This window comes from Zalophus californianus, chromosome 9 (genome assembly GCF_009762305.2).
Source record: "Zalophus californianus isolate mZalCal1 chromosome 9, mZalCal1.pri.v2, whole genome shotgun sequence".
NCBI classification, from domain to species: Eukaryota; Metazoa; Chordata; class Mammalia; order Carnivora; family Otariidae; genus Zalophus; species Zalophus californianus.
In genome coordinates this window covers 42,476,394-42,502,282 of record NC_045603.1, presented here as the reverse complement: position 1 = coordinate 42,502,282, position 25,889 = coordinate 42,476,394, and the positions used below count along the sequence as shown (strand labels likewise).

The following is a 25,889-nucleotide window of genomic DNA, read 5'->3' as shown; positions in this document are numbered from 1 at the left end:
CTTAAAAGATTCATTCATTAATTTGTTCATCAAATATTGAACTTTTTGAGATGCTGGGGATACAGGAGTAAAAATAATAATAATAAGCAATCCCTGCCTCGTGGGGCTTCCACTCAATTGAAGGGAGAAATGAAAATGTTAATAAATTACATATGATATGAGGATAAGGGTTATGGGCAAATATAAGGCAGAAAAAGGACAATAGGAGGCCATAGGTGTAGGATGGGTAATGTAAAATACCACTGTGAGGTATTTGGAAAAGACGATATTTGAGCAAATATTTCAAAGAGATTAGAAACTAGCCATGTAGCTTTCTAGAAGAAAGAGTTCTAGGCAAAAGAAATGAGAAAATGCCTTGAGGCAGCAGGACCTTCACTTTTTTTTAAGGAACAATAAAGGGGCCAGAGTATCTGGAGGAGAGAAAAGGAAGTGAGGGGAAGTAGATGAGATCAGAAAAGGGCCTCCTCGTTAGGGCCTTGAAGGTAATAGTGAGGATAACCTTGGGGTTTTGTTTTGACTGCCATGGAAAGCCATCAATTGGGAGGTTTTGAGCAGAGGAGTGATCTGACATATCTAATAGGATCATTTGGGATGTTGTGTTGAGAATTTGTATTTAAATATTTGAATATGAAGATAAATATACATAGAGACAATTGAATGAGGTCCTAGAAATGTTCAAAAAACTTGTTTTCCCTCTATGGTTTGGTATTCTTATTTTTTTAATAGTTATTCTTAAATGTTTAACATGCATGCCTCACTTAACAAAGTCAAAATTACTCCATATTTCTACTCTTCCCCAGGAATATAAGGACCTTACAAATAGTTCAGCTATGATCAGTAAGCTCGCCCATCTTCCACATGATTTTTGCCAAGTATTATAGTTCCATCCTGTATTTGAACTCCTTCTTCCTTGAACACTCTTCCTCCAGTAGCCACATGCTTCCCTCTTGCGTCTCCTCCAGGTATTTGCTCAGAAGTCACCATCTCAAAGACATCTGCACTGATCACCCTATTTGAAATCACAACCTGCCACCCTCACCTCCACACCCACCCCAGTGCTCCCAAACTCCTTAGCTTGATTTATTTTTTCCATATATATTATCAGGTTTATCATGCTATAGAATTTATTATGCTTATCATTTATTCTCTGCCTCCCTTCACTAGAATTCCAGAAAGGCAGATTGCTTTGTTCTATTTCTTATGGTTGGAATCCCAAGCATCAGAAATAATGCCTAGAATATAAGAGACACTCAAAAGTATTTAGTATGCTAAAGATTATATGCAATCCCTCTGACTGCTGTCTTGAGAATAAACTATAGGTTAGGAGCAGGAGAAGGAAACTCCACCAGGAAGCCATTGCAATTATCCATGAAATCAAGGAGTGTCATTTCAAATGCTGAGCAGTGATCAAGTTCTGAAAATAAAAAGACAAAGGCAACAGAATTTGCTAAGACACCAAAGCCTCCAAAGTTTGGGGGCTGAAATCAAAAAGATGAAGCTGTAATTAATTGAGATAGGGAAATTGTGGAAGGATCCAGATTGGGGTATGGGATATGAAAAGCTCAGTTTGAACTCTGTAAGTAATGCTAAAGTCACATATATTGCAATTTTCCATCAGTGGAGGCAGACAAATATTTTCTCCACTACTCAACAGAATTTCCATAAAGATCCTTGTATTTTTCTCACATTTTATAATTTGATTTTCTGCTTTCTTTTTTTTTAAGATTTTATTTTTAATTAATCTCTACACCCAACATGGGTCTTGAATGCACAACCCCAAGATCAAGAGTCGCATGCTCCACCAACTGAGCCAGCAAGGTACCCCCTAATTTTCTATTTTCTATTTAAAAATGGTAACTAGTTGCATCAAAGTTTTTTTTTAGTGGCAAGATTTATCACCTAGAATATTCAGTAGCTATAAATATGTATTTACTTGAATTAAGTGGCATTGTAAGCCACCTCAAATCATCAAATAAAGATATTTATTTGAAACACAGAAATACTGGAAAATGTCATTTAATGTCACACAAAAAAAATGCTGGTTTGTTATTAAATAACAACTGATATAATGGATTTAAAATATTAAGCCAAATGAAGTTGGTTTATATTGCAATGTAGGTAAAATAAGATCAAATGTACTCTGCCTTAGTCTTTAGAATGCCCACTAAAGCTATCCTTTCTCAGACATTTACTAGTAACCAAACCATAGGTTTGTTCCAAACTCAAATATCAAGTATGAGATTTTGTCTAGAGGAACTACTTGGCTACACCTCTCTATTTTTATCTTTCTAGGCAGTCAGTCTCCAAATGAGAAAACAAATACAAATTATTAAGTGCTCCGCAAAACAATTAATCACAGTATGTGGAGTATACAAAATGCCTATTCTTGCTTTAGTACCAATTTCTGGAGATATGGGCAGTATAATGCTGCAGTTTATTTAAAACAATGAAACATTATATGAAAGCTGAGTATGTGTAACTAATATATAGAGTTTTGTACAGGCCTGGTTCGTTTTCAGCATTTAATACATGTTGCCTTTTTACATAACACTGTGCCGCCTATTTGTTGCGATCTGGATTGCAATTCAGGGTCCCCCCGAAGTGATTCTGGGTTGGGTCCGCAGAAAGCGCCCTGGATGGTTAAAACCCTGCACCAGACAGTGACTCAGGCTTTTCTCCTGTAGCCCAGGGCTTTGTGATGGGCTAATCCTGCTGTTTGTCTTGCCTCAGGCTCTGGCCCTGCCCTCTGGGGCCCAGCCTGCTGAGCATCCCCACGCTGAGCTCAAGCTTGTGTGGGAGGATGGAGCCAGCAGAGAGCGTGGTCCCCAGGGGCCAAGTAAGTTGGCTGGCAGAACCGTTACTGGTCCCCGAAATCAGAGCATACTCTGCATCCCGCCATGGTTCTGAGGAAAAAACTGAGTTGCTTATGGACGTTAGGTCTCTGTCTGGTAGCCAGTAAATCATCTACTAACGTCCCCTCTATCGAAGACCGGACTTTTAAAGACCAGTGCGTCAAGGCACATAACGAAATGCGTAGCAAAGTCTGGCCCCCCGCGGCTGACACGAAATACATGGTGAGAAAGAACCGGCTGGGATCTGATTTCTCTGGTTCATCCTAAGGTATCTGGGAGCTAAATCTGATAGACTCATTTGTATAAATTCAATCTGGACTTTCAGCATGCAGTTAAGAATCACGCCTTAGCCAGGCTATCCTCCAGGGTAGTGATAGGAGTGGACGAAAAAGGAAAACTTGAAGCTGTATCTTGCCAAGGCTTAGCTCCCTTTGGGGTGGGGGGACGGCGGGGGAGGAAGAAGAATGGGGATGGGGGTGGGTCCAGAAGGGCAGTGTTTGGGAGTTGCTTGGTCTTCATCACTAAGACGTGATAAATGTACTTCGCAACATCTCACAGCTTTCCCCACCCTGCCCCCATATTTGGGCTAGCACTTCCCAAAATGCACAACCAAGATATTTCATATAAAAGAAATAGCACAATGATGGAGATTCTCTTGTCCTCTTACCTTTTACATTTTATGAACTCAAGGTTGAAACAGTACTACATGTGTAGTATTCATTTTTAAGAATGTTCTACAAGGATGTAAATAATGAAATCAACATTTGAATAATATCAGATTGTCATTTCCATGAAAAATAATAAATATGTGAAGTTTAATTCCAAAAACATTGAACTGATGGCGTCTTTTGCAGACTTCCATCATATAGACATTAAGGCAAAAAGTATTCTACTGAAGAATGAGCATAAAATGGATTATCAAAAATTTATAGATAATAAAAATTTATATGTAAGAATTTATAGTTTTTAAATAAATGCTTGACTATAAATTTTATCACTAGAAATTTCCCTTGCATTTTTTCTTGCACGCAGATATATCATTATGAAATTATGAATATAAATGTTGACAGCATAGTTTTGCTTATGTGCTATGCAGATGCAGCTACATTGTAAAACATATCTATTCCAGCTTTCTTCCTTTCTATCCAACAGAAAATAAAATGAAAGTATTACAAAATCACAATTCAGGCACTAAAGTTCAAAACTGCACTATTCTATATGGGAAAGCATTTTTTGAGGGAGGAGAGGTTTCAACAATGTTTGGGAAACACTGGATTAAACAAAAATAAACTGATCTCTTTAATGCAGAATTGTTAAAATAGTTTAATATATTTTATGTACTTTAATCTCCAATAGGTTAAGGTGGTCAATGACGTGGATTTGCTATACAGCATTTCCTCCATACTTATTTGAATATCTTTTTTAAGGACTATCTTATGTCACTAAAATGCTATTTAAATATATATACACATATATTTGTGTATATATGTAAATATATACATCCTATAAATATATATAAATATGTATGCATATACATATGCAAACATATGTAAATATACTCCCATTCTATATAAACACCTGTATATGCTATGTTCTCCAAAGGAAGCAATAAAAGGACATACATAATATTAATTTAAATTTAAATAGCTAGCCGAAGGAGAGTGAAGAAAAGACTAGGGTGGAGAAGACATGGAAACAAGCCTTCTTTGCATTTACCTTGTTTTATAGTTTTGAGTTTGTAAACGTGCAGAAGCTTTTGTTATTTTGCCCTTTACATTTTCTGGTGCTCTTCATTTCTTTGTGCAGATCCATATTTCCACCTAGTATCATTTTCCTTTTGCCTAAATGACATTAACATTTCTTATACTTTGGTCTGTTGATTTCAATCTTATCAATTTTTTATATTATAAAAGTCTTTGTTTCTCCTTAATCTTTTCCCTATCATGCAATTTTATTAACTATATTTTTTTCCAGTTGAACTGAGAAATAATTGACATACATCACAGTATATATTTAAGGCATACAGCATGAGGGTTTGCTTTACATGTATTGTGAAATGATTGCCACAATAGGTTCAGGTAACGTCCACCTTCTCATATTGATACAATTACCAAAAAAAAGAATGAAAAAAAGGATAAAAATTTCTCCTTGTGATGAGAACTCCTAGGATTTACTCTCTTAACAACTTTCCTATATATCATACAGCAGTGTTAATCATAATCATCATTGATGTGATGTGGGCCAAGAGGGAATGATCAAGAAAGAAACCTTGAAATGTTTTCGGTGCAAAAAGGGGTTTTTATTAAAGCTCAGGGCCAGGACCCATGGGCAGAAAAAGCTGCACTGGGATTGTGAGGAGCAATTGATTATATACTTTTAAGTTGGGGGAGAGGGTTAAAGACAAAGGAAGTTTCCGAAAGGGTTTGCATATGTTAAAGAGGACTTAACAGGATCCTGGAGGTCTGGCTATTGTCAAGCTAAGGTTACTTTTTGCCTCTATCAAAGCATTAACATTAAAACAGTTGTGAGTGGGGCAGCTGGGTGGCACAGTCAGTTAAGCGTTTAAGCGGTAAGCGTCTGCCTTCTGCCTTAGGCTCAGGTCATGGATCTCAGGGTCCTGGGATTGAGATTGAGCCCAGGTAGTGGCTCCCTCTTGAGTGGGGAGCCTGCTTCTGCCTCTTCCTCTGTTCCTCCCCCAGCTTGGGCTCTCTCTCTCTCAAATAAATAAAATCTTTAAAATAAATAAATAAATAAATAAAACAGTTGTTTATTGAGGAATCTCCTACTCTGCCTGTCTCAATGGGCTGCAGGTTGTAAGGAAATTTAATTTTATCCACATTTCTTTTGCTTTCATTCTCCTCATCAATCATGTTGTACATTAATTTTATCCACATTTCTTTTGCTTTCATTCTCCTCATCAATCATGTTGTACATTAAATGGATAGTACTTTTTTGTCTTATAACTGGAAATTTGTATCTTTGGACACCTTTTGATCTCCTTAATTTTTGCTAGATATTATTACTGTGTGTGGAATTCTAAATTGAACTTTAGAGATGTTACTGCACTGTCTTCTATCTTCTCCTACGTTATTTGTGATAAGAAATCTGCTGGATCATTTTCTTGGTTCCCATGTATATCATATGCATTTTTCCTTTGGTGGCTTTTAAGAATTTCTCCTTATCCTTGGTTTTGAGCAATCTGATGTGCCCTGGTATTACATTGTTCATGTTTCCCGGGATTCACTGAACTTTTTGGATCTGCATATTTTAATCAAAAGAGAAAAATCTGAGCCATTGTCTACTAAAATATTAGAGACTCCAGTTACACGTACATTATACCATTTGAAGTTTCCCACAGTGCACTGATGCTCCTTTAATTATTTTTTTTTTCTCAGTCTTGCTTTGTCTATTAATTTTAACATCTGGGTCAGTCCTGGTTTAATTTTCATTGACTGATTTTTCTCCTCATTTGGAGTTGCATTTTCTTGCATCTTTGTATGCAGATAATTTCTTATCAGATGCCAGATACTGCTAATTTTACTTTGTTGGGTGATGGTTATTTTTGTATTTCTATAAATATTCTGGACTTTTTTCCTGTCATGCATTCATGTTACCTGGCATTTTGATCCATTTGAGTCTTGTTTTTAAGATTTGTTGGGCAGGAAAAAAACAATGGTTTAGGCTAGTGATAAATATCTCCCACAACTAAGCCAAGATCCTTCTGAGTACTCTATACAATTCCCAAGATTATGAGGTTTTCCATTCTGGCTAGTGAGAAGAGGCACTATTCCCAGGACTGAGTGAGCATTAGGTAATATTTCTCTTACCTTTTTGAGTGATTCATTTCCTGACTTTGGGTAGGTTCCTCATATACATGTGCTAATCAATACTCTACTAAATACTCAAGCAGGACCCTCTGAACATCTTTGGAATTCTCTCTCCATGCAGGTCTCTCTTTGCTGGTACTTCTTTATGGCCTGAAAATTCTCTCAAGGCAGTAAGCTAAGGATTACCTTGTTAGTTTCCCACTCTCAGGGAGCACTGGCCTTTTTTGCCTCTTGTTGTGTGTGCTGACACCTGCTTTTTCACATATTTTTTTTCAAGTGGGAAGGTAAATCTGGTCCCGCTACTCCAACTTGGCCAGAAGCGGAAGTGCTAACTGTTGGCTGAGTCTTCAACAGGATTCTCTTGTCTTTCACTACTGATCATCCAGGAAAACTAAGCACCTCATTCTCATGTCAATTTCTATATTTATCAGGGGCACCCGGCTGGCCCAGTTGGTAGAGGATGTGGCTCTTGATCTTGGGGTCATGAGTTCAAGCCCCACATTGAGTAGAGAGATTATTACTTAAACTTAAAAAAACTCTATATTTATCAGAAAATGGTAGACTATGATGCTATGTTAACAAAGAAACCCTGAAAGCTTTCAGGCCTTTTTTTTCCCCACTTTTTTATTGATATATAACATTGTATTAAAGTGTACAACATGATTTGATATATGTATATATGGTGAAATGATTACCACAAGTTTAGTTAACGTCCATCACCTCACATAATTCTTTTCCTTAGGATGAGAATGTTTAAGATTAATTGCTTAGCAACTTTCAAATATACAATACAGTATGGTTAGGTATAGTCACATCATCATGCTTTATTGTACATCCCCAGAACTTATTTGCCTTAAACCTGGAAGTTTGCACCTTTTGACCTCCTTCACCAATTTCATCCACTCCCATCTCCAGCAACCACCAATCTGTGCTTTGTATCTGTGAGTTTGTTTTAGATTCCACATATACGTGAGATCATGCAGTATTTGTCTTTCACTATCTGACTCATTTCACTTAGCATAATTCTTTAAACAACATAAGTTTAGTATCTCCCTCACACAAAGTCCAATACTGGTTGGACCATTCTCCACATCACCTCTTCTTCGTGCAATGCCATAGGCTGTTTATATCTTGGTTCCATCATGCCAACACATGTTTTTCAGAGTCACCATTGAGAAAGCTAGAAGATTGTATAGGTATTTGTATAATCAGAGCTGAAGGTGATATATGTCATTCCGACTCATCCGTCTGGCCAGAATTAGTCTGGTAACCCTAACCTGCTTGCATTAAATGTCTCAAGCACAGACTGCTTTTATGGTTATCAGGTATTTATTGATTGATTGATTCATTGATTCATTCATTTATTCATTCATTCTTTATTCCTTCCCTCCCATAAATAGAACAATTCAAGGCCTCCTCCAAAGGATAAAGCCCAATATCTTGTTCAGTTACTGAAGAAGAGTCTTAATATCTCTGAGTGGTATGCAACAACCCAACAAGGTTGGTTGTGGATACTCTTGGCCTAGCGACTGTGTCTGTCCTCCACACAAACAATATTCAGTGGCAGCACAAGACAAGACAACCATAACAAATACTTCTATTCAGAAAGTGGAAGAATGGGAGCCACACAGTAATCATTGGTTCGGAATGATTCTGCAATCTTTAGATAGGAGATAGTACTATACTGGGGGCCAGAAAAGTTTTTTTGATTGGAGGAGGTAGGAGTTCCCTAGTCCATAACTTTCTGTGATACCTATCTTCTCCCTCTAAAATGTTCTTCCTTATCTGTCATCCTCCTTGGCCAACTTGAATTGGGTATTGGGAAATATGCCATCTTTGAGCCATAGCCTTCTCAGACTGCTTTCTGCCCATGGAAGTTTAAAGTCCAATGGTCATTTAAAGTATCCAACATTCACAGGCTTTTTTCATAATAGGTTTCCAATATCTTTGGAAATACATCTGTCTCAAAAGCTCTGAAGGCCTTTGAGCTGTATGCCTCCAGTCAATTCCAAATGCCAATACCCACTCTTAAAGTACCAGTTAGGGAAATTTTCAAGTCTTTTCTTTGTTTTCTCACTGTGGTGTTTTTCTTGTTCATCTTAATGCCAGTTTTCTTGAAATGTGAGTTTTGGGGAAATGGATACACCCTAATCTGTTCATTTGCTGAGGCACTTTTTAATCAATTAAAAGGATTTCCTTAGAGTTATATACTTTATCTCTTTGTCCTGAGCTTTTCTAATCACATGAAAGTTTTAGGACATGTCTCTCAAAGGCTTTTTAACATCTCATATCTTATTATATGCTAAATAGAAGCAGTGTCTTTTCCATGCCTCAAAAGCCCCACATTTTGTTTTTAAGATTTTATTTATTTATTTGAGTGGGAGGGAGAGAGCACAAGCAGGGGGAGCAGCAGAGGCAGAGGGAGAAGCAGACTCCCTGCTAAGCAGGGAGTCTGATGCAGGGCTCTATTCCAGGACCCTGGGATCATGACCTGAGCCGAAGGCAGACGCTTAACCGACTGAGCCACCCACGTGCCCCGAAAGCCCTACATTTCTTGATTCTAGCTTTTATTTCTGCTTCCAAGCTGGCCAGTTATTTTACTCCTAAAATAATCTTTTTGAACACACACTACAACCAACAAACACTATTGCTCTCTTTTCCAATCTCTGCTTTAGAGCTTCAAGTTCAATGAACTCATGGTCTCCCTCCTGTGTTATAGATCACATTTTTTCAGATGTTTTGGCCCTGAATCATGTGGATTCCTGCCCCTGACATAAGTTTCCTCACTGTTTGCCAGCTAACTATTAAATTCCCCACATGATTCAGGCAAGCTTACCATCATCTGTGGGCTAAAGGAAGAATAAAAATGGAAGCCTACAGTCTCATTGTTTGCTCGTAATTAAATCTTTATTTAGTAAAGACTGTGTGGTTTCAGGGATTTCACCTAACTTGTTCAGATCTGGATTTGATCAGAATAATTTTGTTCATTTTCATTGATGTTATCAGTAACTAAATTTTCATTTCTTCTGAAATAATTGAAACTCTATTAAAATTAAAGGCAAAGTTATAATGGATGAATAAAAATTTTACATATTTAAAAATGTTTTTTGAAAATATAAGTCTTCTTGTATATTTTTATAAACATAAAATTATTCACCATTCTGGTGTTCATGTCCATCTAGTGGTCATTTTATAATACACCATGTTGGGGAGGGGGGTATCATATGTGATGTCCTATAAAATCTGGGCCTAGAGCAGGGATCCTTCTTACCTAGGTCTCAGGGTGGTTTGAGTTTAGATTTTTATTATGTCTTCACTCTACTTCTAGCAGCAAGTTTTACGAGGCTAGGCTAGGCTGTGGTATAAAATAAACCCTGAAATGTCAGTGGCTTAATAAAATTTATTTTTTTACTGGCACAGGTTGTAGAGAAGGTGAGTCAGGATTCAACCTCTCTTGGGAGTACAAGGGGGAGCCCCCTAACCCAGCTAGCACAATGACAGGCAATATGACGAGTTCCCAAAGTCATTCATTGGATAATTGCTTTACCAATGTAAAGAATAAATACCTACTGATTTCTTGCTATTCTAAAATAAGAGGTTTAGCACCATTTTATTTTCTTCTCATTTCTTCTCCGTATTTTTGTTGAATTAATATGACTTTTATATTCAGATTGCTGTTCCTCTTAATTGCAAATGTTTGTTATGCTAGAAGTGACACAAATAAATTTTAATATAGCAAGTGTTGGTGAGGTTATAGAGAAATTGGAACTATTGTACACTGTTGGTGGGTATTTAAAATTGTGCTGCAGCTATGGAAAACAATATGGAGATTACTCAAGAAATTACACTAGAACTACCATAAGATCCAGAAATCAGGATCTTGAAGAGGTATCTATACTTCCATGTTCACTGAAGCACTATACACAATTGCCAAGATATAGAAACAATCCAAGGATCTATCAACAGATGAATGGGAAAGGAAAATGTGGTATATACATGCAACGGGATATTATTTAGCCTTAAGAAAAGAAGGAAATCTTGTCATCCGTGAAATAAGTCAGTCACAGGACAGATGCTGCTTCATGATTCCACATTTGAGGTATCTAAAATAGTCAAACTCATAGAAGCAGAAAATACAATAGTGGTTGTCAGGGGCTGGGAGGTGAGGCAGTGGGGGGGGATTGGGGAATTGTTATTCAGAGTTTCAGTTATGTTAGATGAATAAGTTCTAGAGATCTGCCATATAGCATAGTGCCTATAGTTAACAATATGGTATGGGGCACTTCAAAATTTGTGCAGAACGTAGATCTCATGTTAAATATTCTTACCACAAAAACAAACAACACCAAAGGGACATAAGGAAATTCCAGGAGGTGTTGGTCATGTCTATTACCTGGATTATGGTGATGGTATCATGGGCGTTTGCATATGTCGAAACTCATCAAATTATACACATTAAATATGTAAAGTTTTTTCTATATCAATGATACCTCAATAAATCTGATTTTTTTCAGTATTATTTTAGTTATTTGCATCATTTCTTATAATCCTTTCAGGAATTTTTAACATTGACCGTTATACTATTTTTTTACTCATTATCATTCTTTTTATATTATCCATATATAGCATAAATTCTGCAGTAGTGTACTGACATATCCCAGCATCCTCCTGCCCTCAACCCTATGCACAATATACTGTTTCTTGTCACAGCACAAGTAGAAGCATCATGATTATATAAACGTATTTTTTTAAATATAGTGTGGAAACTCTCCATCACATGAAACTATTACAATTCTCTTTGTTTTTAGTTTATATTTTGAAGAATTTCTTAGTAGGTTTTCTTATTTCTCCTTGTGTAGAGGAGTTTCAGTGATATGGATGTAATTAATAATATAAGGACTTTTAATCAGAAGAGCTTGCAGAGTGTACTAGAGTTTAGGTTAGGCAGAAGACAGGTGATTGGGCTTTTTAAAATTTATGTCTATAAGCATGTCAAATTCTTCTGTTTACATGTTAAGGCAGAATATTACTCAATAAAATTTTTCCTGAACAGCTAGAGACTTAATAACAATTGTTAGGTGAAAGCATTGCCAGATCTAAGGAGACATTAAAATATTTTTTCTAGAAAGATGTTTAATTACATTATTCAATCAGGGGAAAAAATGAGCTTTATAGAGTCCCTGGGATTCTAAAATGCAAATAGATTTTTTTAGTTATACATACATCTAGATAATTATAATTTATCCATATTATGTGTGTTTGAACTGGCTTGAAATACATGTTTTAAATGCATATAATTCCTTACCCATCAGATATTAATTCCTACTCTTTCAAAGCCATTGTGTTCACCATTTGTATATTAAGCCTAAGTCTTAATTAGAATGAGAGAGTAATTTTCTCTTGTACCATACTTTTGATAGGGGATGATTTGGTCCAAGTTATTCTACGTTAGAACTGTGGGGTTTTTTGTGTGTGTGTGTTTTTTTTTATTATGTTATGTTAGTCACAATACAGTACCTCATTAGTTTTTGATGTAGTGTTTCATGATTCATTATTTGCGTATAACACCCAGTGTTCATTACAACACGTGCCTTCCTTAATACCCATCATTGGGCTAACCCATCCCCCCACTCCCTTCCCCATTAGAACTATGTTTTAACTAATATATATATTTTTAATATATACCAGATTTAGGGGCACCTGGGTGACTCAGTCGGTTAAGTATCTGACTTGGTTTTAGCTCAGGTCATGATCTCAGGGCTGTGTGATGGAGCCCTGCACTGGGCTTCAACCTGAACATGGAGTCAGCGTGAGACTCTCTCCCTCTGCCTCCCCCTCCGGTCTTCCCCCTACTTGAGTGCTCTCTTTCTCTCTCAAATAAATAAATAAATAAAATCTTAACAAATAAAAAATTATATACCAAATTTAAGCTGGTCTTTTTTTTTTTTTTTTGCTTTTAAAATGAAAAAACCTCCCAATGATTCAGGCAAAAACCTAGGATTCTCAAAGGTGTTAAGAGGAGGTAACACCTCCAGAGTCTATAGCTAAACTGAAATATCTTGGAAAAGGAATGAATTGCATAAAAGCTATAGCTAGGAATATATTAAGTGAAAATGCCTGGCTTGAAAATATTTGTTTGCTATTGCTGATTTCTTGTTTGGTTCTGCAATTGTATCTGTCTTATAGTAACTGTGGAAAAAAAATGGATGTTCTATGTTTGTGGTATCTTACTTCTTCCAAGTATGTATAATTTTTGGTGAGGGGTGGTATATGAGAACTCATCACTTAGTCTATTCATTTTTTCAGAAAAGTAAATTATGAATCATCCTCTAGGACCTGCTGAAGTCTCTCTTGGCTACTGTAAACAAACTTTTCATGTAACTATTTTTGTAGTTTGAAGGAATATGAGTGATTAAAATATCAAAAAATATAAGTAGTTAACCAATGAAATTAGTAGTATGAATTTCAATCTACAATTTAAAATGGAAATGAAATGTCATTTATTTATTTCCATTAAATCATCCTAATTGTAATTTTTAGTCCTCACATTGATAAGGGTATTAAAAATGTAATCTTAAACATTTTAAGGACTCCTTTCTCCCCATTATTATACAAAAAAACCTTGTGTCTTTGTTCCAAAAGATAGGGGAATCATTTTAATAGTCAGTCAATAATCATTACTATCCTTCCAAACTAGTCACCATCGGGATGCCAATATCACTATCCTTCCAGGTTTGAACATGATCCCAGGATAGTTCTATGACACAGAAATCTTGATGGAGGCTGGGAGAACTATGTTGATAGTCTACTTTCCTAGGCTACCATCCTACTATTCCCTTTGAAATCTTGCTGTATGCTCAAGGCTATGATTCTAATACTGGTAGTAGCCTTTATTTTTAGCTACTTAAGCTTTCTGCAATGCCCACAATTCTTTTTTTTTTTTTTGATGTCTGATTGTATTTATTTGTCACTCATAGAAAATCTCATTTTTGACTGGACTCAGACTTAGAGGTAGAGGCTCTCAGAGAGGACAGCCTCCGTCTCTTGGCAATCTGTTCCTGGCGTTTTTCTTTGGCCTCCTTCATTCTCTTGGCCAAAAGTTTAGCATATTCTGCAGCCTCTTCCTTATTTTTCTTAGTGCGCTGCTTCTTCAAAGCAATACGCCGCCGTTTGTGCTGGAGGACTCGTGGAGTAACAAGACGCTGAATCTTAGGTGCTTTGGTTCTAGGTTTCTTCCCTTCTTTGTTTAGGGGCTTTCTCACAACATACTGGCGGACATCATCTTCTTTAGAGAGATTGAAAAGTTTGCGGATTCTGCTGGCTCTTTTGGGCCCCAGGCGACGAGGCACAGTAGTATCAGTGAGTCCAGGAATATCCTTCTCCCCTTTTTTTACAATGACCAAGTTGAGAACGCTGAGATTGGCATCCACAATGCAACCTCGAATGGATTTGCGCTTTCTCTCTCCAGTCCGCCTTGGTCTATAGCAGGAATGCCCCTTACTCAGCAGCAGGTGGACACGACCATGGGTCAAGACACCCTGCTTCATGGGGAAGCCCTGTTTGTCATTGCCACCACTGATTCGGACCACATAACCCTTCCATTCTTCACCCAGAGCATCAGCAGCAACTTCTGTGGCCATACGCTTCTCATAAAAGATACGAAGTTTGCGTTCATCGTCCACTTCAATGAGTTTCTGGCAGCCAGTAGCTGGGAAAGAGATGTTCAGCTTCATCCTGAAGCACAATGCCCACAATTCTTGAGGCAAGGAATTACAGAGAATCTACCTCCTGGGAATGTCTTTTTTGGAGTTATGGAGATAGAAATGGGATGTACAATGCACAAAAAATTTAAGAAATCATCTTCCTGACATGAGTAGATCCATTTGCACTATCCCTCCCATTAAGTATAGATAAAAACCTCAGATATTACATATAAGACAAATATTAGAAGACTCTTAAAGTTGTAAAGAAAAAAAGCAGACAAAGTAGCTAAAGACTCCAAGACTCAAGGAATGACACAGGGTGAGTTCCATGTATTTCCTTTTGGACTCCTGTATATCCTGGACTAAGTATGAAAGAAGCCTAAAACCCAGAAATACCAACGGGTACAGAAAATAAACCCTCAAGAAAAGACTGCTCTCTCTTGACAAAGAAAAAGGCAGTCTAGTAAGGAAGAAATGTTTTTTTTTTAAAAAAAAAACAATAACCATCTTATTCTGGACAAGTAACAGTGGCGGTGAGGAAGGGAAGCAACAACATTTTTATCTTTTTTAACAAAGGCTAAGTGGAGAGCCTAAACTATCATCCTTGACTGATGCTAGTAAACCATCCCTCTTACCTCCTCTCTACCAATGTCGTGCCAGAGGAGGCTAAGTGAGGAAGCTTCTAGCCCTCATGAGGCAGTAATATGGTGCCCTTTCCCTTCTCAGCCAGGGGTATCAGAAGAAGCCAATCATGGAACTTGGATTTTTACTACCACCCAGCAGTAATGAAGTGGCCCTCATAACAACCTCCCCATGGTATCAGTGGAGGCCATGTCAGGGCTTCCAGTCCCACAAGGTATTGAGATACCCCTTCCTCTCCTTTGGTATTGGCAGAGGCCAAGTAGGGAGCTTAGATTTTCATCCCACCTGGTGATAAAAAGGCAATCCTTACTATCCCAGTGGGATGATGATGTCAGCAAAAGCAAAAGGGGAACCTAGATGTCCATCTCCTTCCAGTAGCAACAAGGTATCCCACATGGATAGTATGAGTGGGAAGCCTAGACTCTCATCCACCAATCAAGTGATAAAGAGGCAGTATTCCTTTTCCCCCACTGGAACAGTGTTAGTGAAGTTCTCCTAAAACAGGAGGATTAAATAAAATCTAGAGTCTCATAACATAAAATTCAAAATATCAAGCATGCAATGAAAAATCACTTATCCTACCAAGAACCAGAAAAATCTCCACATGAATGAGAAAACACAACAGATGCCAACACCCAGATGACACAGATATTAGAATTATCTGACAAAAGTTTTAAAGGACTCATCATAAAAATGCTTCAAAGATCACTTATAAAAATGCTTAAAACAAATGAAAAAGTAGAAAAGTCTCAGCAAAGAAATGGAAGTTACAAAGAAGATTTAAATGGACATTATACACCTGAAAAATATAATAACCAAAATAAAAAATTCACTGGATGGAGGTGCCTGACTGGCTCAGTCAGTAGAGCATGAGACTCTTAATCTTGGGGTCATGATGTTGAGCTCCATGTTGGGAGTGAGATTACTTTAAAAAAAAAAAAACCTCACTGGATGGGCTCAATAGCTGAATGAATATGACAAAAGAAAAAATGAGTAAACCTGAAAATAGAACAATAGAAATTACCAAATCTGAACAACAGAGAGAAAATGGACCAAAGACAAAAAAATAAACAGATCATCAGGAATCTATACAGCAAGAACAAAATATCTATTCATGTCACTGGAGTCCCAGAAGGAATGGAGAAAGATGGGGAGGGGCAGAAAAAATATCCTAAAAAATAGTGGCTGAGAACTTCCAAAATTTGGGTAAAAACATGCACAATAAATCTGAGTGAAGCCCATATATGATGAACCCAAAGAAATTCATGCCAAGATACATCATAATCAAACTTCAGAAAATTTAAGACAAGGAAAAAAATTTAAAAGCAGTGGGGAAAAAAAACAATGCATTACCTTAAGGAAAACAACAATTTCAATGTCATCAAATTTCTCATCCAAATCCACAGAAGCCCAAAGGAAGTGGTACAACATTTTCAATTTCAAAGAATAGTCAACCAAGAATCCTACCCAAAGAAAATATACTTCAGGAATTAAGATGAAATTAAGGAGCACTGGGTGTTATATGCAAACAATGAATCATGGACCACTACATCAAAAACCAATGATGTACAGTATGGTGATTAACATAACATAATAAAATGGTGATTAACATAATATAATAAAATAAAATTAAAACAAACAAACAAACAAAAAGCACTCTCAGATTCAGGAGAACTAAAATAATTTGTCAGAAGCAGACCCATTCTAAAAGAATAGCTAAGAAAAGTTCTTCAAACACTAAGACAATGATGAAACAAGACTCTCAGAATATCAGGGATGAAGACAAAACAAGGCAAAAGGTAAAAATATGAGTAAATACAACAAAGTATTCTTCCATTATGTTTCCTAATTATGTTTGACAGTTAAAGCAAATTTTATAATATTGTTTGATATGGTTCTTAATATATATAGAAAAAATATTTAAGATAATTATATTATTGGTGGAGTGAGTGGTAAAGAACATAAATGGAAGCAATATTTCTATACTTCAGTCAAGCTGGTAAAATGCAGACCCCAGTAGTTTGTGACAAGTTACATAAATTATGTAATATCTATAGCAACCACTAAAACATATATATATATATATATATATATATATATATATACTAAAAAACACTATGGATAAATCAAAGTGCAATTCTAAATAATGTTCAAGTAGCTCACAGGAAAGCAGGAAAAGTGAAACAGGAATGAAAAACAAAGGGATAATTAAAAATAAACAATAAAATGGTAGGATTATGCTTCAACTTATCAATAAGAACAGTAAATGTAAATGGTATAAATACATCAATTAAAAAACAGAGAGTATCAGAATGAATTTAAAAAAAAAAATCATGAGCCAACAATATGCTATTACCAAGAAACTCACTTCAAATATAATGATATAGATAGATTGAAAGTAAAAGGTTGGAGAAAGACATGTCATATGAAGGTTAATCAAAAGCAAGCAGGAGTGACTTTATTAATATCAGATAGAGTAGATTTCACAGCAAAGAAATACACCAGAGAACAAAGTTACATAATGATACATCAATCCATCAAAGAAATTTTAATAAAAAATTTGTGTGCTCCAAACAACAGACCTTTAGAATATAGGAAGGAAAACCAATAGAACTGAAAGAAGAAATAGAAAAGTTCTCAATTACATTTGGAAAATTTCAACACTCTGCTCAAAAGGAAGACAGAAAATCAGCAAGGATATAGAAGAACTTAATACCATTAACCAACTAGGATCTAACTACATTTATAGAACACTCCACTCAAGAACTAAGTAATACACATTCTTTTGAAGTGCCTGTGGAACATTAACCAAGATTGACCATATCCTGAACCATAAAATGAAAACAACAAATTTAAGACAACTGAAATTATATAGAGTATGTTATTAGAACACAATGAAATCAAACCAGAAATCTATAGCACAAAGATAATAAATTCTTTAAACACTTGGAAATTAAACACACTTATAAATAATCCATGGGTCAAAGAGGAAATCTCAAGGAAAATTTCAAAATACATACTGAAAATACAATATATCAAAACCTATGGAATACAGCCATAGCAGTGCTGAGAGGGGAATGTACAGCACTAAATGGCTACATTACAAAGGGGAAAGCTCTTAAATAATCTAAATTCTATCTAAAGAAACAAGAAAAAAGCAAAATAAACATGCAGAAGGAAGAAAATAATGGAAGAGGAGAAATCAATGTAAGTTGCAAATTAAAATGACAGGAAAAAAATCAGTGGAATATAGAGCTGATCCTTTGAAAAGATTAAATAAAAAAGATAATGGCACAAATAACCAATATCAGGAATGAATCAGGCATACTATTACAGATCCTTCGGGTGTATACTATGAACAACTCTACAGATTTTTGATATTCATAAGCAAAAGAAAAAACAAAAAAAATTTTGACCTAAACTTTACATATTATACAAAAATTAGAACAAATGTAAAACACAAAACTATAAAACTTTCAGAAGGAAAAGTGGAGAAAAGCCTCAGGATCTACAGCTATTGAGGCTTCCTAATATGGCAGATTACTTTGATTATACATGACACCAAGACTGCAAGTTAAAAAAAAGTCAGTAAGTTAAACCTCATCAAAATTAAAAACTTTTGCTCTTTAAAATACCTTGTTAATACATAAAAAGACAAGCTACAGAATAGCAGAAAATATACACAAACCACTTACCTCACAAAGAACTGCTGTCTAGAATATATATAAAGAATTCCCAAAACTCAACAGTAAAAAAAAAAAAAAAAGTCAATTAGAAAACGAACAAGGAACTGAAGAGATATTTCACTACAAGGACACACAAATGGAAAATATGTTCAACACATTAGCCATTGGGAAATACAAATTAAAACCACAATGTGGTATTACTACACACCAATTTGAAAAACTATAATAAAAAAACAGTGACAACATCAAATACTCAAGAGGATGTAGAAAAACTATATCTGTCATACTTTGCTGGTGGGAATGTAAAATCTAAAATGTTGTAGCCACTCTAGAAAATAGTTTGGTCTTTTATTCTAAAAAAACACATGTACACTTACCATATGACCCAACAATTGCCTTCTTAGGGCACTTTTTGTTTTCCTTTTTTCCCAGAAAAAGGAAAACTTAACTGCTACACAAAAACCTGTTCACACATGTTCATTGCAGCTTTATTTGTAATAACCCAAACTGGTAAACATCAAAATTTCCATCAGTAGGTGAAAGTTAAACAAACTGTGGTATATCCATACTGTGGAATACCACTCACAATAAGAAGAAATAAACTATGGAACACATGGAACATTATGGATGGATCTCAAAGGAATTTTGCTGAGTGAAAAAAAAGCCAATATCAAAATGGTTACATATTGTGACTGTTTATATAACATTCTTGAAATGACAAAATTATAGAGATGGTGAACATGTTAGTGATAGTGATTAGATGGGGGAATGAGTGAGTATGACTTTAAAACATTAGTATGAGGAATCATTGTGACGATAGAACAGTTTGTTATGTATCTTGATCGTGGGGGTGATTTACTTGTGATAAAACTGCATAAAACTACACAAACACACACACACACACACACACAAATGAATGCATGTAAAACTACTGAAATCTTAAGGTCTGTTGATTGTACCAATGTCAATTTCTTCATTTTGATATTGTTTTATAGTTACATAAAACATTATTGAGGGGGAACCAGGCAAAGTTTGCGCAGGACATCTGTGTACTATTTTTGTAACCTCTTGTGAATTTACAATTAATTTGAAATAAAAATATTTTAAAAAATCATCTTGCCAGGGGCTGGCTCAGTTGCCAGTGCATGTGGCTCTTGATCCTGGGGTTGTAAGTTCAAGCCCCACATTAGGCATAGAGCTTACTTAAATTAAAAAAATCATCTTGCCAATAATACCTACATTAAGACGTTGCCACTCTTGTCAAAAACTGATTCTGGACTCTATCCTGTTTCATTGGGATCTTTGTCTATCCATATCTTATACCAATACTACAATGTCTTTATGTAGATTTATGATGTCTTGATATCTGGTACAGTAAGTCCTCTAGCCTTGTTTTACTTTTTAAAGATTGTCTTAGCTATTGTTGGCTCTTTGAATTTCCATATAAATTTTGAAATCAATTTCCACCAAAAAAAGCGCTACTTGGATTTTTTTAGAAATGGATTAAATATCAATATCCAATCCTTTATCTATATTAAATCTTCCAGTTCCTAAACATTTTACATATATCCATTTATTTGTCTTTACAAATTAATCTTAATGATGTTTTATAGCTTTTTTAGTGTAGAGATTTTTTTATATCATTTATTGGATTTATTTTTATATATTTGTTATCTTTTAATTATTTGTTTCTGAAGTATATGTGGAAATACAATTTTGTATATTTTCCTGATATCTGGAAACTGATAATTACACTTTTTTCCTATAGTTTTGTTTGTGTATTCGTTTGAATTTTCTATGTACCCAGTCTTGTTATCTATGAGTAATGATAGATTCCAGTCATTATACATTTTATGTCTTTTTTCTTATGTATTTATAGCTCATATATTTTATTATGCCACCTAACTTCCTGTATTATTTACAGGAAATAATGAGACATCTTGTTTCATTTCCCATCCTGGGGGAAAGCTTTCAATATTTCACCATTATATCGATGCCTATTGTAGCATTTTTTGCTTGTTTTGTTGGTTTGGGTAGATATTCTTGATCAAATTAAGGAAATTCTATTCCTGGTGTGCTAAGAGGCATTTTCCCTTTTTACTTATAAATGGGTACTCATTTTTCACTTATGATATATTTGCATGACCCAAATTACTAGACTGTGAACTCTTGACTTACTTAAATCACATTCGAATATATTTATTGAGTGCCTCTAGTGTACTAGGCCATCTGCAAGGTATTGGAAATTCAAAGATAAATTGCCATAGAGTGGGTACTAAATGTTTCTGAAGTAGGACTAAAAAAATGAATAACTGTAAACATAATACCAAAAAAATCTGTATTTTATTAAAATAAATTTAAACAAAATTGGATTACAATCATTAGAATAGCTTTATTAATCCAAGCAAATATGCACGATTCAATTTAAATTATTTTATCTTTCAGACTTGGGATGATGGTTTAGCGAAGGTTGCTAAAGCACAGGCAAACAAGTGCAGATTCGAACACAACTCCTGTTTATCAATATCATACAGATGCCATCCAACTTTTCAATTTGTTGGAGGAAATATCTGGTTAGGTGAATTAAGCATATTTTCACCAAAATTTGCTGTTGTTGCTTGGTTTAATGAAACTGAATTTTATGATTATAATACCCTACTATGTTCCAAAGCTTGTGGCCATTATACACAGGTAAATATTTGACATTTTGTTGATTAGTTCTTATTTATGCACATTTCTATCAAAAGACAACTTTTTTACCATTTTATTTTGAGTTTCTTTTGAGCATCTAAAAAACACACCTTCATTTGGAAGATATTTATACTGGGAATAGAATTCTATGTACTGGAATTTTTGTTTGTTTCTTTTGTTTGTTTTTCTGGACTTTAAAAATCTTACTCCACTGTCATCTCACTTGCATTGTTTCCAACAAGAAATCTACTATGATCTTTTCTTTATTCCTTTGTGCTTTATGTGTCTTTTTGCTCTGACTTTTACAATTCTTCCTTTATTACAGGTCCTGAGCAATTTCATAATAACGCACTGCAGTTTTTTCTGCTGCAATATAATGAGCTTCTTGGAACTGTATGTCTATAGTTTAAATCAAATTTTGAAAAACATTTGCCATTATTTCTTCAAATATTTCTGTCATTCTCGCTTGCTACTCCCTTCCAGAGTTGTTACTCATGTAGAAGGCCACTTGAAGTTTTCCACAGTTTAATGTTCTCTTCTCTCTTTTCCTGATTGTTTTCTTCTGTGATTAATTTCAGATAGTCTTATTGCTTTATCTTAAGTTCACTAATCAATGACAGTATCTAGTATGTTTAATCTTTCATCTAGCTTTTTAATCATATGGGATACAGTTATAATCATTATTTTAATGTTTTCCCTCCTAATTCTAGCATCTAGGTTACTTCTGGGTTAGTTTCAATAGACTGATTTTCCCTCTTCATTATGGGTCAAATTTTCCTGTTTCTTATCATGCTGCTGGGTAAATTTATTATATTCCCAAATTTGTAAATTTTGCCTTGTTGAATACTGGGTTTATTTATATATCTCTAAATATTCTTGAACTGTCTTCTGGAATACAGTTACATTATCTGAAATTTTTAAAATTTTTTTGGTTCTTGCAAAGCAAGACTCTTGTGCATACTCTATCAATGCCCTAGAAAGTGGTATTTTCCAGTGGCTAGTAGTAACAGGCTCTATTCCTGGCCCTGTTTAAGTCTTAGCATCTTTCCTCTAGTTTTTATAGTGGTTCTTTCCCAGGCCTCAGGTAGTTTCTTCACATACATGCTGATTAATGCTCGCTGAACTGACCATGAGGACATCCTGTAGATCTCTACAGTTGTATCACAGTGAGATTTTCACCTCCCCAGTACTATATTCTCTAAACTCCTGTATCCTTGGTTTCCCCAGACTCTCGGCTCTGCCTGTCAGTTGTGTGAATCCATCAAGCTTCTGCTGGTTTCCCAACTCCCAACCCTCCAGCCATGGCCTGGAAACTCTCCCAAAGCAATAATCTGGGACAATTGTACTGCCTGAATCCTTTCCCCTCAACTCACAGAGGGCATTATCCTTTTCAAGATACTGATGTCCAGTATCTTGAAAAACTTTATTTCTCATTATTTTCCCAAGTATTCTGGTTATTTCGGTTGGAATTTTTGGTGAGAAGTGGAAGCCGCTTTTAAACTAAACCAATCCTAAAAATGGCACTGAACTCCTAGGAAGCTCCATAAGCAATAAAAAGGGCTAACTTTCTTCTCCGAACTCACTCATCTGTATAAGATGTATTAGTATATAGTGACTTAAAGCAAGTCATTTTTATCAGAGGAGCACTGAACAAAGAGATTAGCAGCTTCCATGTTCCCCTTCTATTCACTCATTGTCCAACAATAGGACACTGTAAGTCTGGAAACCCTTTTCAGGATAGATGTCTGCAAAGAATACGGTTTGGCTACTGCGGGGAAAATCAAAAGAATGGAGTCCAAATGTCAGGTGTACTGATAAAAAGCAGAATGTAATATCCCTAATATGGCATTAAGACGTTATAACTCACAGCCTTTATATAATCCTTTGTCTCTCTCTTTTGCTTCAAGTCAAAAGGAACCTGTTCCCAAATACTCCTTTTCCACTATCACTGCTACATCAGAATTGGAAGCTCACTCCACACTGGCTAATTTACACATATGCTTAAATAATTAGGAATGAGTGCATTCTTTCTACTTGTTCAGCAACTATATCTTGCTTAATGTTCTAAACAAAATGAGCTAAAAATTTCCTGCATTTTATATTCATATTGAAGTTACAGCCAATGTTCATATTGTCACATCTAGTCCCTTTAATGAAAGCAATACATTTTAAACCTATATTTACTTTTACCATTCTCAAAGCCAAAACAGAATCGTAACTTAGATACATTAAGCAAATAGAATTTCATGGAATAGCCACATACTCATGAACCAAGTTTTTAAACATGAATTCTTAGAAAAAACGTATACTTGCAGTTGTATGGCTTATTAACTTTTGAAACATTCAAAAGGAGAAGGATCTTTTAAGGATCAAGCTTAATCTCATTTTATTAAGTAGGAAACCAGCTCAGAATTGCTGTCAGTCTCTAAAGCCACACACATGGTTAGAAGCAAAACTCATCTCTTCTCTCTTACTCTTCTCTCATCTCTTACTATTACTAAAGAAATAGTAATCTTCTTCACTCTTTTCTCTCTCCCCTGTCTAGTTTTCCATAGGAGTCATCTTCCTTTTGATAACTTTGCTATTCTTTGCAACTAGACAAAAATAAACATACACCATCTCTGTGGCAGGCATCTTTTGCAGAAGACTCATTATGTTCTTAATCTCTATTCTTATCTGTCTCTTGTTTACTTAACAAAGGTAAGAATATGGTTCAGACCACAAAATTTAAAATGTGATCATAAATGAAGTAGAATTTTTCTGAGAAAAAGAGATAAAAGTTTTTATTGTTTCCATTTATAGTCTGATTTTGATATCATTTATATGATATGCCCATAGAGAAAATGAAAATATATTTCATAAATCATCTAGAAAAATATAATTTTGTCTTTATGGTATATTCTCCTTTCGATTTATGAGAATTCACAGTGAGGAAAAACTAGTTAGATAGGCCTCAGGAAAGTAGCCTTAACAAAATAATTGTTTTAAAGTTAATATTAAAATTAAGAAAATAAATAGAGAGTAAATAGTTATATGCATTCATTTTTGGTAGCATGACAAAGATTATACCTGCTCCCATAATGCATTGTTTGCATAAAGTTGTTTTGCATATTTTATTTTAAAATTCCTTTCCTTATAGGTAGTTCGGGCCAATTCATATAAAGTTGGTTGTGCAGGGACAATGTGTCCTAAACTTGGAGAATTTGAAACTGCAATATTCGTATGCAACTATGGACCTTCATAATTTATTTTGCTATTTAAAATATTTTAAATTAAAATACATGTTAAGAATTGTTCCCAAAATAGAACCTTATACTAAAGAGGCAAATATATTTTTAATAAGTGGAAGTCTCCCTCTGTAGTGCTACTCAAGAAATAAAATAGAAGGTGGTGAGAGAACATTACCTTATGTAAAATATTATACCTGTCATGAAATACTTAAACTTGAGAATGAAAATTATGGAAACTGTTTAAGTTAAAAAAAAGAGAATATAAATACATTGCTACAGTAATATCCAAATACATGGAATACAAAATAGGTTGGCAAATGCTTCTCTAATATGACATAACGGGATGAGTAAATGATTGAGAATGACAGTGAAATGCACATTCTTCTAAGAAAAGACTACCATAATTTTTAATTGCCTTGCTAATAATTGCATATATAAATGGAAATATAACATTAGCCTATGGGAGTCCCCAGTAATGAAATTCTGGAACTCTAATCCCAATAGATCTGTACAAGGAAGAAGATAAAAATCATTTAGTAGTCCAACTCTTTTAACAACCAAATTTTTTTTAAAAGTGTATAAAAGATGAAAACACAGGCAAAGAATAAATATAAATAATTTGCAAAAAGGATCTGAGATGTGCCAAAATTGCCATGGAGAAGTACAAATGTGTATATCTCTGTATTTTCTTTTTTTTTTTTTTAATATTTTATTTATTTATTTGACATAGAGAGAGAGAGAGACAGAGTGAGCACAAGCAGGGGGAGTGGCAGGCAGAGGCAGAGGGAGAAGCAGGCTCCCCACAGAGAAGGGGGAGCCCAATGCGGGACTCGATCCCGGGACTCCGGGATCATGACCTGAGCCGAAGGCAGTGGCTTAACCAACTGAGCCACCCAGGCGCCCTCTCTGTATTTTCTTTGGTTGCCTCTCAATCAGAAACAAAAACAAGAATGACAAATACATAGCCTTAAAACCTCAAGCAAAGTACAATTTTCATAAACACCAGAGAAATTGCAGAACTACCGAACACTTATTTATTACCATCCAAAATAGAATATATAGGGAAAACAAATCCAAAAAAGATAAAAAGAGCATCAGTTATCTGTGAGATAAGTTTAGGCAGAATTGATATCCTGAACAAGGCAGGGCCAGAAAAATATTTTAAGAAATATAGCCCAAAACTTTCCAAGCTTAAGGAAAATTATAAACTCCCAGAACCAAAAAGGCTAACAAATCCCAAGTCACAAGAAACATGAAG

At 35.1% G+C, this 25,889-nt stretch overlaps 2 protein-coding genes across 2 annotated transcripts in view; one reads left to right on the top strand and one right to left on the bottom strand.

Annotated features, from left to right (window-relative positions):
- The first annotated feature begins 2,897 nt into the window (after positions 1-2,897).
- The window catches only part of GLIPR1L1 (GLIPR1 like 1), a 35,795-nt gene continuing 12,803 nt past the window's right edge, over positions 2,898-25,889 (top strand). Inside the window, 3 exon segments of the mRNA XM_035729138.1 lie at positions 2,898-3,074; positions 21,156-21,401; positions 24,541-24,653. Of these exon segments, the coding sequence (XP_035585031.1) occupies positions 2,898-3,074; positions 21,156-21,401; positions 24,541-24,653 (536 nt within the window).
- LOC118357326 (40S ribosomal protein S6-like) lies at positions 13,618-14,414 on the bottom strand. Its single transcript, XM_035729137.1, has one exon. The coding sequence runs from the start codon at positions 14,410-14,412 to the stop codon at positions 13,663-13,665; it is 750 nt and encodes a 249-aa protein (XP_035585030.1). The 5' UTR covers positions 14,413-14,414; the 3' UTR covers positions 13,618-13,662.

Bases quoted from the DNA above. Each gene is read 5' to 3' on its own strand.
- LOC118357326 (XM_035729137.1), bottom strand. From the start codon at position 14,412: ATGAAGCTGAACATCTCTTTCCCAGCTACTGGCTGCCAGAAACTCATT.